At 39.2% G+C, this 12296-nt stretch overlaps 1 protein-coding gene across 1 annotated transcript in view; it reads left to right on the forward strand.

The window, feature by feature from the left end:
* The window catches only part of Ptgr1 (prostaglandin reductase 1), a 30598-nt gene that overhangs the window by 11645 nt on the left and 6657 nt on the right, over positions 1 to 12296 (forward strand). Inside the window, exons 6-8 of the mRNA XM_015492204.2 lie at positions 3609 to 3726; positions 9173 to 9328; positions 11748 to 11856. Of these exons, the coding sequence (XP_015347690.1) occupies positions 3609 to 3726; positions 9173 to 9328; positions 11748 to 11856 (383 nt within the window). The remainder of the gene's footprint in view (positions 1 to 3608; positions 3727 to 9172; positions 9329 to 11747; positions 11857 to 12296) is intronic.

Below are 12296 nucleotides of genomic sequence, written 5' to 3' on the forward strand. Positions count from 1 at the left end.
TATATATATATATATATATATATACCATTTTCACTCGTCAAGTACAAATTAATAAATAAAGGGAAGGAAAAGGTGGTCTAGAATTAGCCTTGATGCTGAAGAAAGGAGACAGGAATCAGATCCCAGGTATAGAGGAAGCACCATAAGAAGTGACATGGCACACGATCCCCACCAGTGGCCGGCACAAGGGAGACAAAAAGGAACCAGCTGCTCCCGGCCCTGGGAGGCTCTTGGCATCAGCCGCTCATCTCTGCCTTTCCTTCAGAGTTTGTAAAGGGAGAGGGATTTCAGCCAGCGTGGTCTTTCTGTACTGGCTCTGCTTCCTCCTCACCTCTCTCTCTATACATCTGTTTCCTGGGGTAGAAGAGGATCTGAAGTTTACTTAGTTGAGATGAATCACAGTATTGTTCAGTGTCTCCACCTGGAAGAGGTTTAAAATATGCTGATGGCCATATCTCTCAGGAAGACTCCTGGGTCTACACTTCAGTTCCCAGCTGAACTTTGAAACCTCGCATTTCCTTTTATGCCCTGGAGAAACAAGGCCATTGTTGCCTTTAGTGTTCCCAAAACTTTGCCAACCTGAAATTCATTTCTTTCCTTTCTCTAAGTGGTGTGATCTTTTCTTTTTTTCCTCCCTTCTCCACTCCTTGTTCCCTTCTTTGAAGAGCATCTAAAGAATGAAATAGAAATATAGACCCCTAAATGGTCAGTCTGTTATAAAAACAACTTCCATAACCCCAAGTTCATATTCCAGTCAGAATTTGAACTCAGAGTCAGCAATGCCAAAAGACATTGTGAAATCAGAGGCGGCTCAATGCCTTCTCACATTCAATTAGTGGACATTAACCAGAATTAGAGTGCATCCTGGTTTTTTCTGCCTGCCCTTCCTTCACTCTCCGCTGGTGACAGCTCTTCCTCCTACCTTGTCATCTCACCCATCCTTCTCTCTGCGCTCTGAGTCAGGTGGAGGAGAGCAGAGGTGAAGGTAGACCTGAGGGAACTTGGGAGCAAGTCTCCCATGACTCAGCCGGGAAGAAAGTTAGTTGTAAGCTATTAGGAGATCTTGACTCCCGAAAGAGAATCGGTGTGTATTTCTTAATCATCTCTTCCAAGCCTCTAAGGAATGAACTTTTACTCCCATCAATCAACTTTATGCCAGTGGTTCTCAATGATTGAGGGGAGAAGTTACATCATGCCTGTTTCTAAGCATTCTCTAGCAACATACCACCTATTTGTTGAGACTACTCACCATGGTGGATCACTCCAATGAGATAGGTCAATTTTTAGGAATGCTTGGACCATTGCTAAAAATTATAAATGATGTTAAATTTTGAAATCAGTGTATTTCAACTGTCCACACACTCCAGATTTAATATCCCCCCAAAAAACTATTGTGTCATTCCCTTCCATTTAGTTGAAAGACCTCATGTGTTTTGCTCTCTAGATTGTTGTTGTCCAGTCTTAGCCATAGCGTACCTTGATTTTCTCCCTAGGATTTCTTTACAGCTGCCTATTCCATCTTATCTCCATTTGTTAGTCCACTTTCTATCACTATAACAAAATGCCTAAGATAACTAACTTATAAAGAGAAAAGGTTGATTTTTGCTCATGATTTTAGAGGTCCCAGTCCATGATAGATTGGCCAGTTGCTTTTGGGCGTGTGGGGAGACAGCACATAAGGGCAGGAGTGCAAGGTAGAACAAAACCATTCACCTGTTGGCCAGTTAATCAGAGACAGAAAGAGGAAGAGACCAGCATTCCACTGGCCCCTTCAAAGCATATCCCCAATGACCTAAAGACCTCTCCCAAGGCCCCACCTCCTAAAGCCTCTGCCACATCTTAACAGTGCTTGCCAACTGGGGAATAAGCCTAAAACATGGGCCTTTGAGGAACATTTAAGATACAAACTGTGATTTATTCTCCAAGCCACTGTTTCTATGAAGTCCTCCTTAGTCCAAAGTTCACCTTTGACCTCCCCGAGAATTTCTTTTTTTGTTGATGTTTCCATCTTATCTCCATTTCATTTTTAAAAGAAAGTAGTTTGGAAAAGGCCTTGTATATCTTAGGTCAATATACAGACTGACCGGAAATCCCAAGGAGGTAGCTTCAGGGAGGACAGATGCTGGGGGCCATGAGTTCATTAGTTGATTTCATCATTAGGTGAACATCCTAGATTATATTTACACAAACTAAAATAGCTACAATGTTGCCGTAGTCCGGCTGGGTTAAATAACCGAGAGGTGACAAGCAACTTGAAGGTTGAATTGGGAACTACTTTATTTCGAGTGAACTCAGCAGGAACTGAGAACTCAAAGTAGCGGGCACCCAAGGTAGCAGGAGCCGCTTCTCTGCCGGACTGCAGAGGTACATATACCCAACTAATTACACACAGCTTAACTTAATTGACATCATCTAGACACAGCAGTCAGTCATTAAGGAATCCTCATCATCTTAATGGCTCATTGGCGTTGGCTTAGAAACCACTCCTCCTAGCATACTGCCAGGCGCCATCTTAACTTGGTTGTGGCCCTCATCACAATGTCATATAATTTTACGGACCACTACTGAATACGCAGTCTGTCCTTGACCAAAACATCATTATACAACTCATGACTGTATTTGAATCCTCAGAAAAAGATATTACCTGTGTCTGTCACTGCCTTCCCCTTAGGGCCCAACTGTCATGGGTCCCAAATATAAACAGAGGCTGAATAAAACAATGTCATGCTCACATGCAGGTTCTGTTTTACACAGAAATCACTTTAGATGAATTTGTCTGAAATTTTGCAGGTCCCTTAACCGTCACTATAATACATATCGATCTTTGGCACAGAAATACATCTTAAAAATTTAGCTGTGACTGAACTTCATTTCTTTCTCAGGCCCTTATTTGGGCCGGTTTAGTAAAAGAAAACTTTCGGTGAGTTCTTGCTGGCAGAATGGGGACAACGTCTCCATCTTAATCGGTGTCGGTCTTATGCTGTTCCCTCTCAATGTCTTCCATTCCACCCCCTTCCAAGTTTCAAGCCACTGGGGTGTGGTAGTGTCTTCACCCAGTCCCCACCGTGACTGTCTACACTGCATCTCTGTAGGCCCAGTGGTTCTTTCTTGGCAAGCTAACCTCACATACCACTTCAGGGCACATGGGGGAAATTCAGAAGTTCTTCTATACCTCTCTGGAGTTATCAGAAACTCAGGATGCTGTCTCTGAGCCTCTCATGCCTATCACAGCATAGCATCCACCCTGCAGCCAAGGCACTGTTAACACTGAGGCTTGCTCTGTGAAGCTCACCATCTCCCTAGGACTTACATGGAGATAAGGCATGAGTTCTCCATTCTTGGAGCCCCAAAGTTTAAGTCTTTCTTCATCCCTGAGATTTGACCTGAACATGGATGTGATGAAGCCCCATCCCAGCCAATTCTCTATTCCCTTCCTATTTCAAATCATCTGAATTCTTATCTGGGACTAGAGAAGAAGGTGGACCAATCGACATTTCCTGTATTTCTTACTTTGACTGGACCCCATGGCACGGGGCTGCTAAGAAGTCCTTCAAGGTTTATATAAAAGAGGAACAAATCTACTCACATATCCTGTTTTCTTTCTTTAGCCTAACTGCCTACTTTGGCCTGCTTGACATCTGTGGTGTGAAAGGTGGAGAAACAGTGATGGTTAATGCAGCGGCAGGAGCAGTGGGCTCTGTTGTGGGGCAGATAGCTAAGCTCAAGGTAAGTGTCTTCCTCCAGCAACATTTAGTCAAAACCCGCAGAGCACATTGGGAATGCAATGTGAACACAGAGATCTTCCCTAGCCTCGAGGAGTTTACAATCAAGTCAGTGGATCTTGCTTGGAAGTTAGAGATTGGGAAGTAGGGGAGACGAGGAAAACATGTAGCAAAGATAAACTGAATGATATTTGATAACATTCAGGTATAAGTCAGGAGTGGCCTCCAGTTTGAGTGGGATTTTGTAAGCACTAATTATTTTTTTTACAAGACATTCTTTTGCCACAACTTAACCTCCTTTATTCATTACTGCATTGTGCAATAGAGGAGCTTGAAGCCAGACATGGTAGAGCACGCCTGTAATCCCAGAAACTCAGGAGGCTAAGAAGGAGGAGTTCAAAGCCAGCCTCAGGAAAAGCAAGGCATTAAGCAACTCAGTAAGACTCTATCTCTAAGTAAAATACAAAATAGGGCTGGGGATGTGGCTCAGTGGTCAAGTGCCCCTGAGTTCAATCCCCAGTACCCAAAAAAAGTAAAAAAAAGAGGAGCTTGAGATCAGCCCAAACAAGAATCATTGCCCTCATGTGGCTCCATTACAAACTGTTGCACCAGCAAGAAATGGGCAGTGAGCACAGAGCAGTGGGGCTCTGTCCTGGGAACTAACTCCTGGAAGGCATTCAGGGCACAGAAATGTTGCCTCTTATTTGGGCAGGTCTCTGCTCAAGGGATCCAATCTGATGGTATGTGTACAGGGCAATAGGCAGATTGGACCTGGTCAGGATTTGTTACCACACATTAAAATATTCCAAACTGATCTAGTTTAGTTAATCTAGCTTTGCCAAAGGCTGGGATTTAGGACTCGGGACCTAGTTCCTAGGGGATGAGGTGAATGGAATGCTGATGAGTTCAGGGCTACACCCAACAGCCAAGGATGAGTGCTGGTCTCCAGTACTGATGGGGGTTTGGAATGCAAATATAAGGCTGCCTTAGAGGTATTTAATTTATTTATTTAAATAAGTAAGTAATTAAATAGGAATAGAGGTTGAATTTTATGAATGCCATTTCAGCATTTATCCCATTCATTTTGCAGTCACTGAGTTTTGTTTATTTTCTAACATGCAACCATTCTAGCATTTACAGTATAAGTTTTATTTAATATGGTATGTTATAGATTTACACTTTTGGAGTTGACTTGATAACCTTTTGGTTTTGGTGCTGCGGGTTGAACCTAGGGCCTTTTGCATGCTAAGCACATGCTGTACCACTGAGCTACACCCCAGCTCTGATTCAATAATATTTTATTTTAAAGAGAATTTTCACATCTGTATTTACAGGTGAGTTTAAAGTTTTGTTGTTCCCCACTCCCACCCCAAACTGAAGAGTGTCTCGCCAGACTTGGTTTATGTTGGACTTACAAAATAAATAAGGAGTATTTCCAATACTTCAAATTTCAAGTGTTTTATTAAAAATACAAGGAACTTTTATTCCAGAAGTTTGATAGGATTTGTATTTAACCTTATGCATTTATATTCAACTCTTCTGTTTATTTTATGTAATTTTATCTTTTTACCCCATCTAAAAGTCTCAGTGTATTAACAGGTAAATTTAAGCCACTCATACAAATTGTCAAAACTGGAATGTTGAGCTGGAGATATAGCTCAATGATAGAGTGCTTGCCTAACATGCATGAGGTACAAAACTAACTAACTAAATAAATAAATGAAAAGGATTGGGGATATAACTCAGTGGTAGAGTAACCCTGAGCTCAATTCCCAGTACCAATGAAAAAAAAAATCTGTTTTATTTAAATTCTGCTAGTGTCTATATGCATATTTTCTATACAAAAAGCAAACCTATATGTCTATGAACTTCTAATGTAGTATATTATACTCCCTTATTCTACTCCCGTATTCTACATTTTGTTTTCAACAGTCTAATTTATTTACAAAATTTTGGGGGAGTGTGGAACCAAGGATTGAATCCAGGGAAGCTTGACCACTGAGCCACATCCCCAGCCCTTTTTTTTTTTTTTTAATGTTTTATTTAGAGACAGGGTCTCACTGAGTTGCTTAAAGCCTCACCAATTTTCTGAGACTAGCTTTGAAGTCACATCCTCATGCTTTAGCCTCCCAAGCCCCTGGGATTACAGGTGTACACCATCGCACCCAGCAACAATCTAATTTAAAAATTCCATATTATTAGGGCTGGGGTTGTGTCTCAACGGTAGAGCACTCGCCTCACATGTGTGAGACCCAGGATCGATCCTCAGCACCACATAAAAATAAGTAAACAAAATAAAGATATTGTGCCCTCTATAACTAATATATATATTATATATATAACAATAATTCAGTTTAAAAAAATTCCATATTATTAAAATGTGTTGGTTATGACATCTAAAAATGCCTTCTAATTTTGCTTGGATTAGATCCCAAAGAAATGACCCCTTTACCTCATAGCTCTCATTCTGAGAGTGCTTTCTGGAATGCTCTCCAGTTTGTCTATGATGAAGCAGCATCTAGCCCAGTACTTTGGACCAAATCAAAGACTAAGGGGGCTCTACCTAGAGAGCTGCCCATCATATGAGCCAGAGTTGAAGGTGCACCAAGAAATAACTTACACATCATTTCAAGGAAAGAGAAGCCTCAAAATGGAGAACCCAGGAAGTCAAATGAATAGGTTATTAAAGAAGCAGGTTGAAAGCCCAGCAGCCCAGATACACTCATACCAGCCTCTGCAGGGCTCAGGCGAACAGCGGGCCGGATCCACCCCTTTCCCAGCGGGGCAGACACTCACCAGAGCCTAGCCTCTTGTGCAGGGTTGCCTCCTCTGACCAGCAGACTACCATGGGAGGTAACAACAGTGGCCTAGATCTACCCACTCCAACTTATGCAGGTCCCAGATCCAGGATGCAGTAATATCTATTGAGGGACACCAGCAGGGTCTGGAAGCCCAACATCAAGGTGAGGTACAGACAATCTGTACATGTACTACAAGAATATAGAGAAGAAACTCTCAGATCCACACTGCAAGAAAGGAAGACACATAAGACAATATGAAAAAACAAGGGAGGAAAATGCCCCAAACAAACCAGAACTCTATAGTAACAGAACCCATGGACAGCAAAGTTGATGAAATGTTGGAGAAGAAGTTCAGAAGGTTCATAATTAAAATGATCTGTGAATTAAAGAATGACCTAAATGAGCAAATACAAGCTCCAACAATGAGATAAGAGAGCAAATACAGGTAGCAAAAAATTTACTGATATGATATGATTCTATACTTGGAAGACCCTAAAAGTTCCACCAGAAAACTTCTAGAACTAGTAAATGAATTCAGCAATGTAGCAGGATATAAAATCAACACCCATAAATCAAAGGCATTTCTGTATATCAGTGACAAATCCTCAGAAAGAGAAATGAGGAAAACTACCCCATTCTCAATAGCCTCAAAAACAAACAAACAAACAAACAAAAAACTTGGGAATCAACTTAATGAAAGAGGTGAAAGATCTATATAATGAAAATTACAGAACCCTAAAGAAAGAAATCAAAGAAGACCTTAGAAGATGAAAAGATGTACCTTGTTCTTGGATAGGCAGAATTAATATTATCAAAATGACCATACTTCCAAAAGCACTATTCAGATTTAATGTAATTCCAATCAAAATTCCAACGACATTCCTCATAGAAAAAGAAAAAGCAATCATAAAATTCATCTGGAAAAATAAGAGACCCAGATAGCTAAAGCAATCCTTGGCAGGAAGAATGAAGCAGGTGGCATCACTATACCAGACCTTAAATGATACTACAGAGCAATAGTAACAAAAACAGCATGGTATTGGCATCAAAACAGACCGGTAGACCAATAGTACAGAATAGACTAACTCACAAAACTACAATTATCTTGTAATTAGACAAAGGTGCCAAGAACATGCATTGGAGAAAAGACAGCCTCTTCAACAAATGGTGCTGGGAAAACTGGAAATCCATATGTATCAATATGAAATTAAACCCCTATCTCTCACCATGCACAAAACTCAACTCAAAATGGATCAAAGACTTATGAATACATCCAGAGACCCTGTGTATAATGGAAGAAAAAGTAGGCCCAAATTTCCATCATGTGGGATTAGGCCCCAACTTCCTTAATAAGACTCCTGTGGCACAAGAATTAAAATCAAGAATCAATAAATGGGATGGACTCAAACTAAAAAATTTCTTCTCAGCAAAAGAAACAATCTGTGAGGTGAATAGAGAGCACACATCAGATAGAGCACTAATCTCTAGGGTATATAAAGAACTCAAAAAACTAAACACCAAAAAAACAAGTAACCCAATCAATAAATGGGCCAAGGACATGAACAGACACTTCTCAGAAGATGATGTATAATCAATCAACAAACACATTAAAAAATGTTCATCATCACAATCAATTAGAGAAATGCAAATCAAAACCACTCTTAAGATTTCATCTCACTCCAGTCAGAATGGCAGCTATTATGCATACAAACAACAAAAATTGTTGGTGAGGATGTGGGGAAAAGGCACACTCCTACATTGCTGGTGGGACTGCAAATTGGTGCAGCCAATATGGAAAGCAGTTTGGAGATTTCTTAGAAAATTGGGAATGGAACCACCATTTGACTCAGCTATCCCTCTCCTAGGACTATACCCAAAGGACTTAAAAACAGCATACTACAGGGACACAGACACATCAATGTTTTTAGCAGCACAATTCACAATAGCTAAATTGTGGAACCAACCTAGATTCCCTTCAGTAGATGAATGGATAAAACAAATGTGGCATAAACACACACACACACACACACACACGAATATTACTCAGCAACAAAAGAGAATAAAATCATGGCATTTGCAGGTTAGAGAAGGTAATGCTAAGTGGAGTTAGCCAATCCCAAAAATCAAATGCCAAATGTTTTCTTTGATATAAGGAAGCTGATTCATAGTGGGATAGGGAGGGGGAGCATAGGAGGAATACACCAACTCTATATAGGGTAAAGGGGTGGGACCGAAAGGGAGGGGGCGTGGGATAATTAATGATGGTTGAATGTGATGATCATTATTATCCAAAGTACATATATGAGGATATGAATTGGTGTGAATATACTATGTATACAACCAGAGGTATGAAAAATTGAGCTATATGTGTAATAAGAGTTGTAATGCATTCTGCTGTTATATATAAATTTTTAAAAATTTAAGAAAAAAAGAAGCAGTTTGAAACAAACTTCAAACCAAGTAAACAGAAGGCAAGCTGAAGTGGGGTTGTGGGCTCGTTCCAGTTTCACTCATGAGGTCTGTTGTTCCATCATGGTATTCCTCATGTAGGAGGTGTGTTCTTGGGGAACTGACCATGCTAGACCAGGAACGTGGAGCTGGTCCATGCTTCTGGCTCATGAATGGCTCTTATTTTTTCTCTCCATTTAGGGCTGCAAAGTCGTTGGAGCAGCAGGGTCTGATGAAAAGATTGCCTATCTTAAAAAGATTGGATTTGATGTTGCCTTTAACTACAAGACAGTAGAGTCTTTGGAAGAAACTTTGAAAAAAGCGTCTCCTGATGGTTATGATTGCTATTTTGATAATGTAAGTGTAAACTGATTTGATATTTAATTTATTAATAAGGCTTTATATAAAGGAATATACTAGTTTATATATAGACTGTATGAAGAAAGTACCTGTGCCTCTTTTAAAAATAGCTTTATTGAGATATAATTCAATAATTCAAATATAATTCATTCATTTAAAATATAAAATTCTAGGCTTGGCATGTTGCTCAGTGGTGGAGCACTTGTCCAGCATATGTGAGGTCCCCCGTTCAAGCCCCACCACTACACACACACAAAAATTATAGAATTCAGCCATTTTTAATACAGTCACAAAATACAACCGTCATTACAGTTTTAGATAAGAAACACTCACCAGCTGTCACCCCTTTGTTTCCCCTTAGAAAGTGATCTTTTGGGACTGGCTTCTTTCACTTAGCAAAATATTTTCAAGTTTCATTTATATTGTAGCATTTATTAATAACTCTTTCCTTTTATGGCTGAATAATATTTCACTATATGGATCTACCACATTCATCAATCAATACACATATGATTTGTTTATAGTTTTTGGCTAACATGTATGAGATTGCTGTGAACATTCATGGACATGTTTTAGTGTGAACATGTTTTCATTTCTCTGGGGTATTCACCTATGAGTAGAACTGCTAGGTCACATGCTAGCTTCATGATGAACATTTTGAGAGACTGCCAGACTATTTCACAAAGTAGCTACACTATCTTCCATTTCCCCACCAGCAATCTGTGAGAGCTACATTTTCTCCATACCTTTACCAAAACTGGTCATGGTCCATTATCTTATTATAACCATCTGTGTTTGAAGTGATATTTCATTGTGTTCCGATTTACATTTCCTCTATGGCTAATGATATTGAAGATCTTTTCCTCTACATTTGTGTATCTTCTTTGGAGAAATGTGTGTTCAAATACTTTGCCTGTCCAATCAGTGGATTATTTCAAGGGTTATAGGAGTTCTTTATGTATCTGGTTATAAATCTCTTATCAGATTCAGCTGATCACAGGAACATCAAACCATTGCTCTTAGAAGAAATACGTACCTATATGTACATTTCTCACATAAATTAAATTTCTCACATAAGTTAAATTTTAAAGATGCCTCTCCCTAGTAGCTTCTGTTTTCTTTTTTTTTTTTTTTTCTTTTTTTAAAAATATGTCTTAGTTGTTGATGGACCTTTATTTTATTCATTTATTTATATGTGGTCCTGAAATCGAACCTAGTGCCTCACACATGCTAGGCAAGTGCTCTACGACTGAACCACAACCCCAGCCCCAGCTTCTATTTTCTTTACAAAAGAGAAAAAGAGGTTCAGAAGTGTTAAGTAACTTGCCTTGACTGCTGCACCTATTATTCCCAAAGTTGGCATTCATACCCTACCCAGCTCCCCCGAGAGCTTCTTGAACTACACTGCTGTGCCCCCTTCCTTGAATCTCTACGCAAGAGATGAACCTTCCTGGTTCAGCATCTACCAGGGACATCTGTGTCTTTTTCCCTGCTCTATGCATGACTAAAAATGACCAGGGAAAGCTCTGAGTTTTGATTTTGAAAGTTACAAATTTTAGGACATTGTGCACTTCATAAATATGGAGTCCACTAATAATGAGGATCAACTGCATGTAGTTTGCAAATATTTTTCCCCATTCTGTGAGTTATCTTCATGGTCTAGATAGTATCCTTTAAAGCACAAAAGTTTGACATCTTGATGAAGTCTAATTTAAAATTTTTGTTATTGTTGTTGTTTGAGCTTTTGGTGTCATGTCTAAGAAGGTTTTGCCTTACTCAGGGTCATCAAGATTTATTCCTGTGTTTTCTTCTATGAATCCCATAGTTTGAGTTCTTACATTCAGGTCGGTATTTTAAGTTAGTTTGTGCATGGTATAAGAAAGAGGTTCAATTTCATTCCTTTCCTAAAGAAGGGGAAAAAAAGGATTCTTTTGACCTCCACTGAATTGTTTTGGCATTTGTATAGGAAATCAATTCATCATAAATGTAGGGTTTATTTTTGGTACTTCCAATTTAGTCCCACTGATCTTTATTTCTATTTTTCAAACCATCTTGATTAATTTAGCTTTGCAGTAAGTTTTGAAATCAGAAAGTGTCAATCTTCAACTTTGTTCTTCTTATGTCTTTTGAGTATTTTTCCATACTTTTAGATTGTAGAGCAATAAGACTATTGGACTGGTGAGGGAATCCCAATATTTAATATATTAAAATTCATTTTATTATAAGGTATATTTCTAGAGTCAAATAGAAATGTCCATTTCTAATGTCTTTTTCAATTGCAATTTTCTTCACTGTTGTGATAATTTAATGCACTTTGTTTCTGCTAAAACAATATGAAATAGCAATTGTGACTTAATGATTTCTCCTAATTCTAATGCTTGATTTAAGGTGTGCTTTGTTTCTCCTATCTGTTTAGGTAGGTGGAGAGTTTTCAAACGTTGTCATACCCCAGATGAAGACTTTTGGAAGAATTGCCATCTGTGGGGCCATCTCCACATACAACCGGACTGGTCTGCCTCCCCCAGGTAATGAGTTCATGCGGTGATCACAGGCTAGGAAGCTTGGGGAGGCTTCATAGATATGGGAAGGTCATCAAAATGTGAGAATGACTTCCTGATATTATTGACGAAATTTAAGAACATAGCATTTATTAAAATAAAATATATGATTTCATATATTTTCTGCTAAATCAGCTTAGATTTACTTATATATTTTGTAGCACTTGAAACCAAGGATACTTTACCAGTGAGATACACCCCAGCCCCTTTATTTCTCCCTCAGCTTGTTTTTTATTTTTTATTTTGAGACAGGGTCTTGCTAAGTTCCCACAGCTGGCCTCAGACTTTAAATCCTCCTACCTCGGCCTTCTAAGCAGCTGATTTTACAGGTGTGCACCACCACACCTGACTTATATTAGATTTCAATATGAAAAATTAACAGCGGGGGTGGGGCTGTCTCTTATACA

The sequence above is a fragment of the Marmota marmota genome, unplaced genomic scaffold (assembly GCF_001458135.2).
Source record: "Marmota marmota marmota unplaced genomic scaffold, marMar, whole genome shotgun sequence".
Lineage (NCBI taxonomy): Eukaryota > Metazoa > Chordata > Mammalia > Rodentia > Sciuridae > Marmota > Marmota marmota.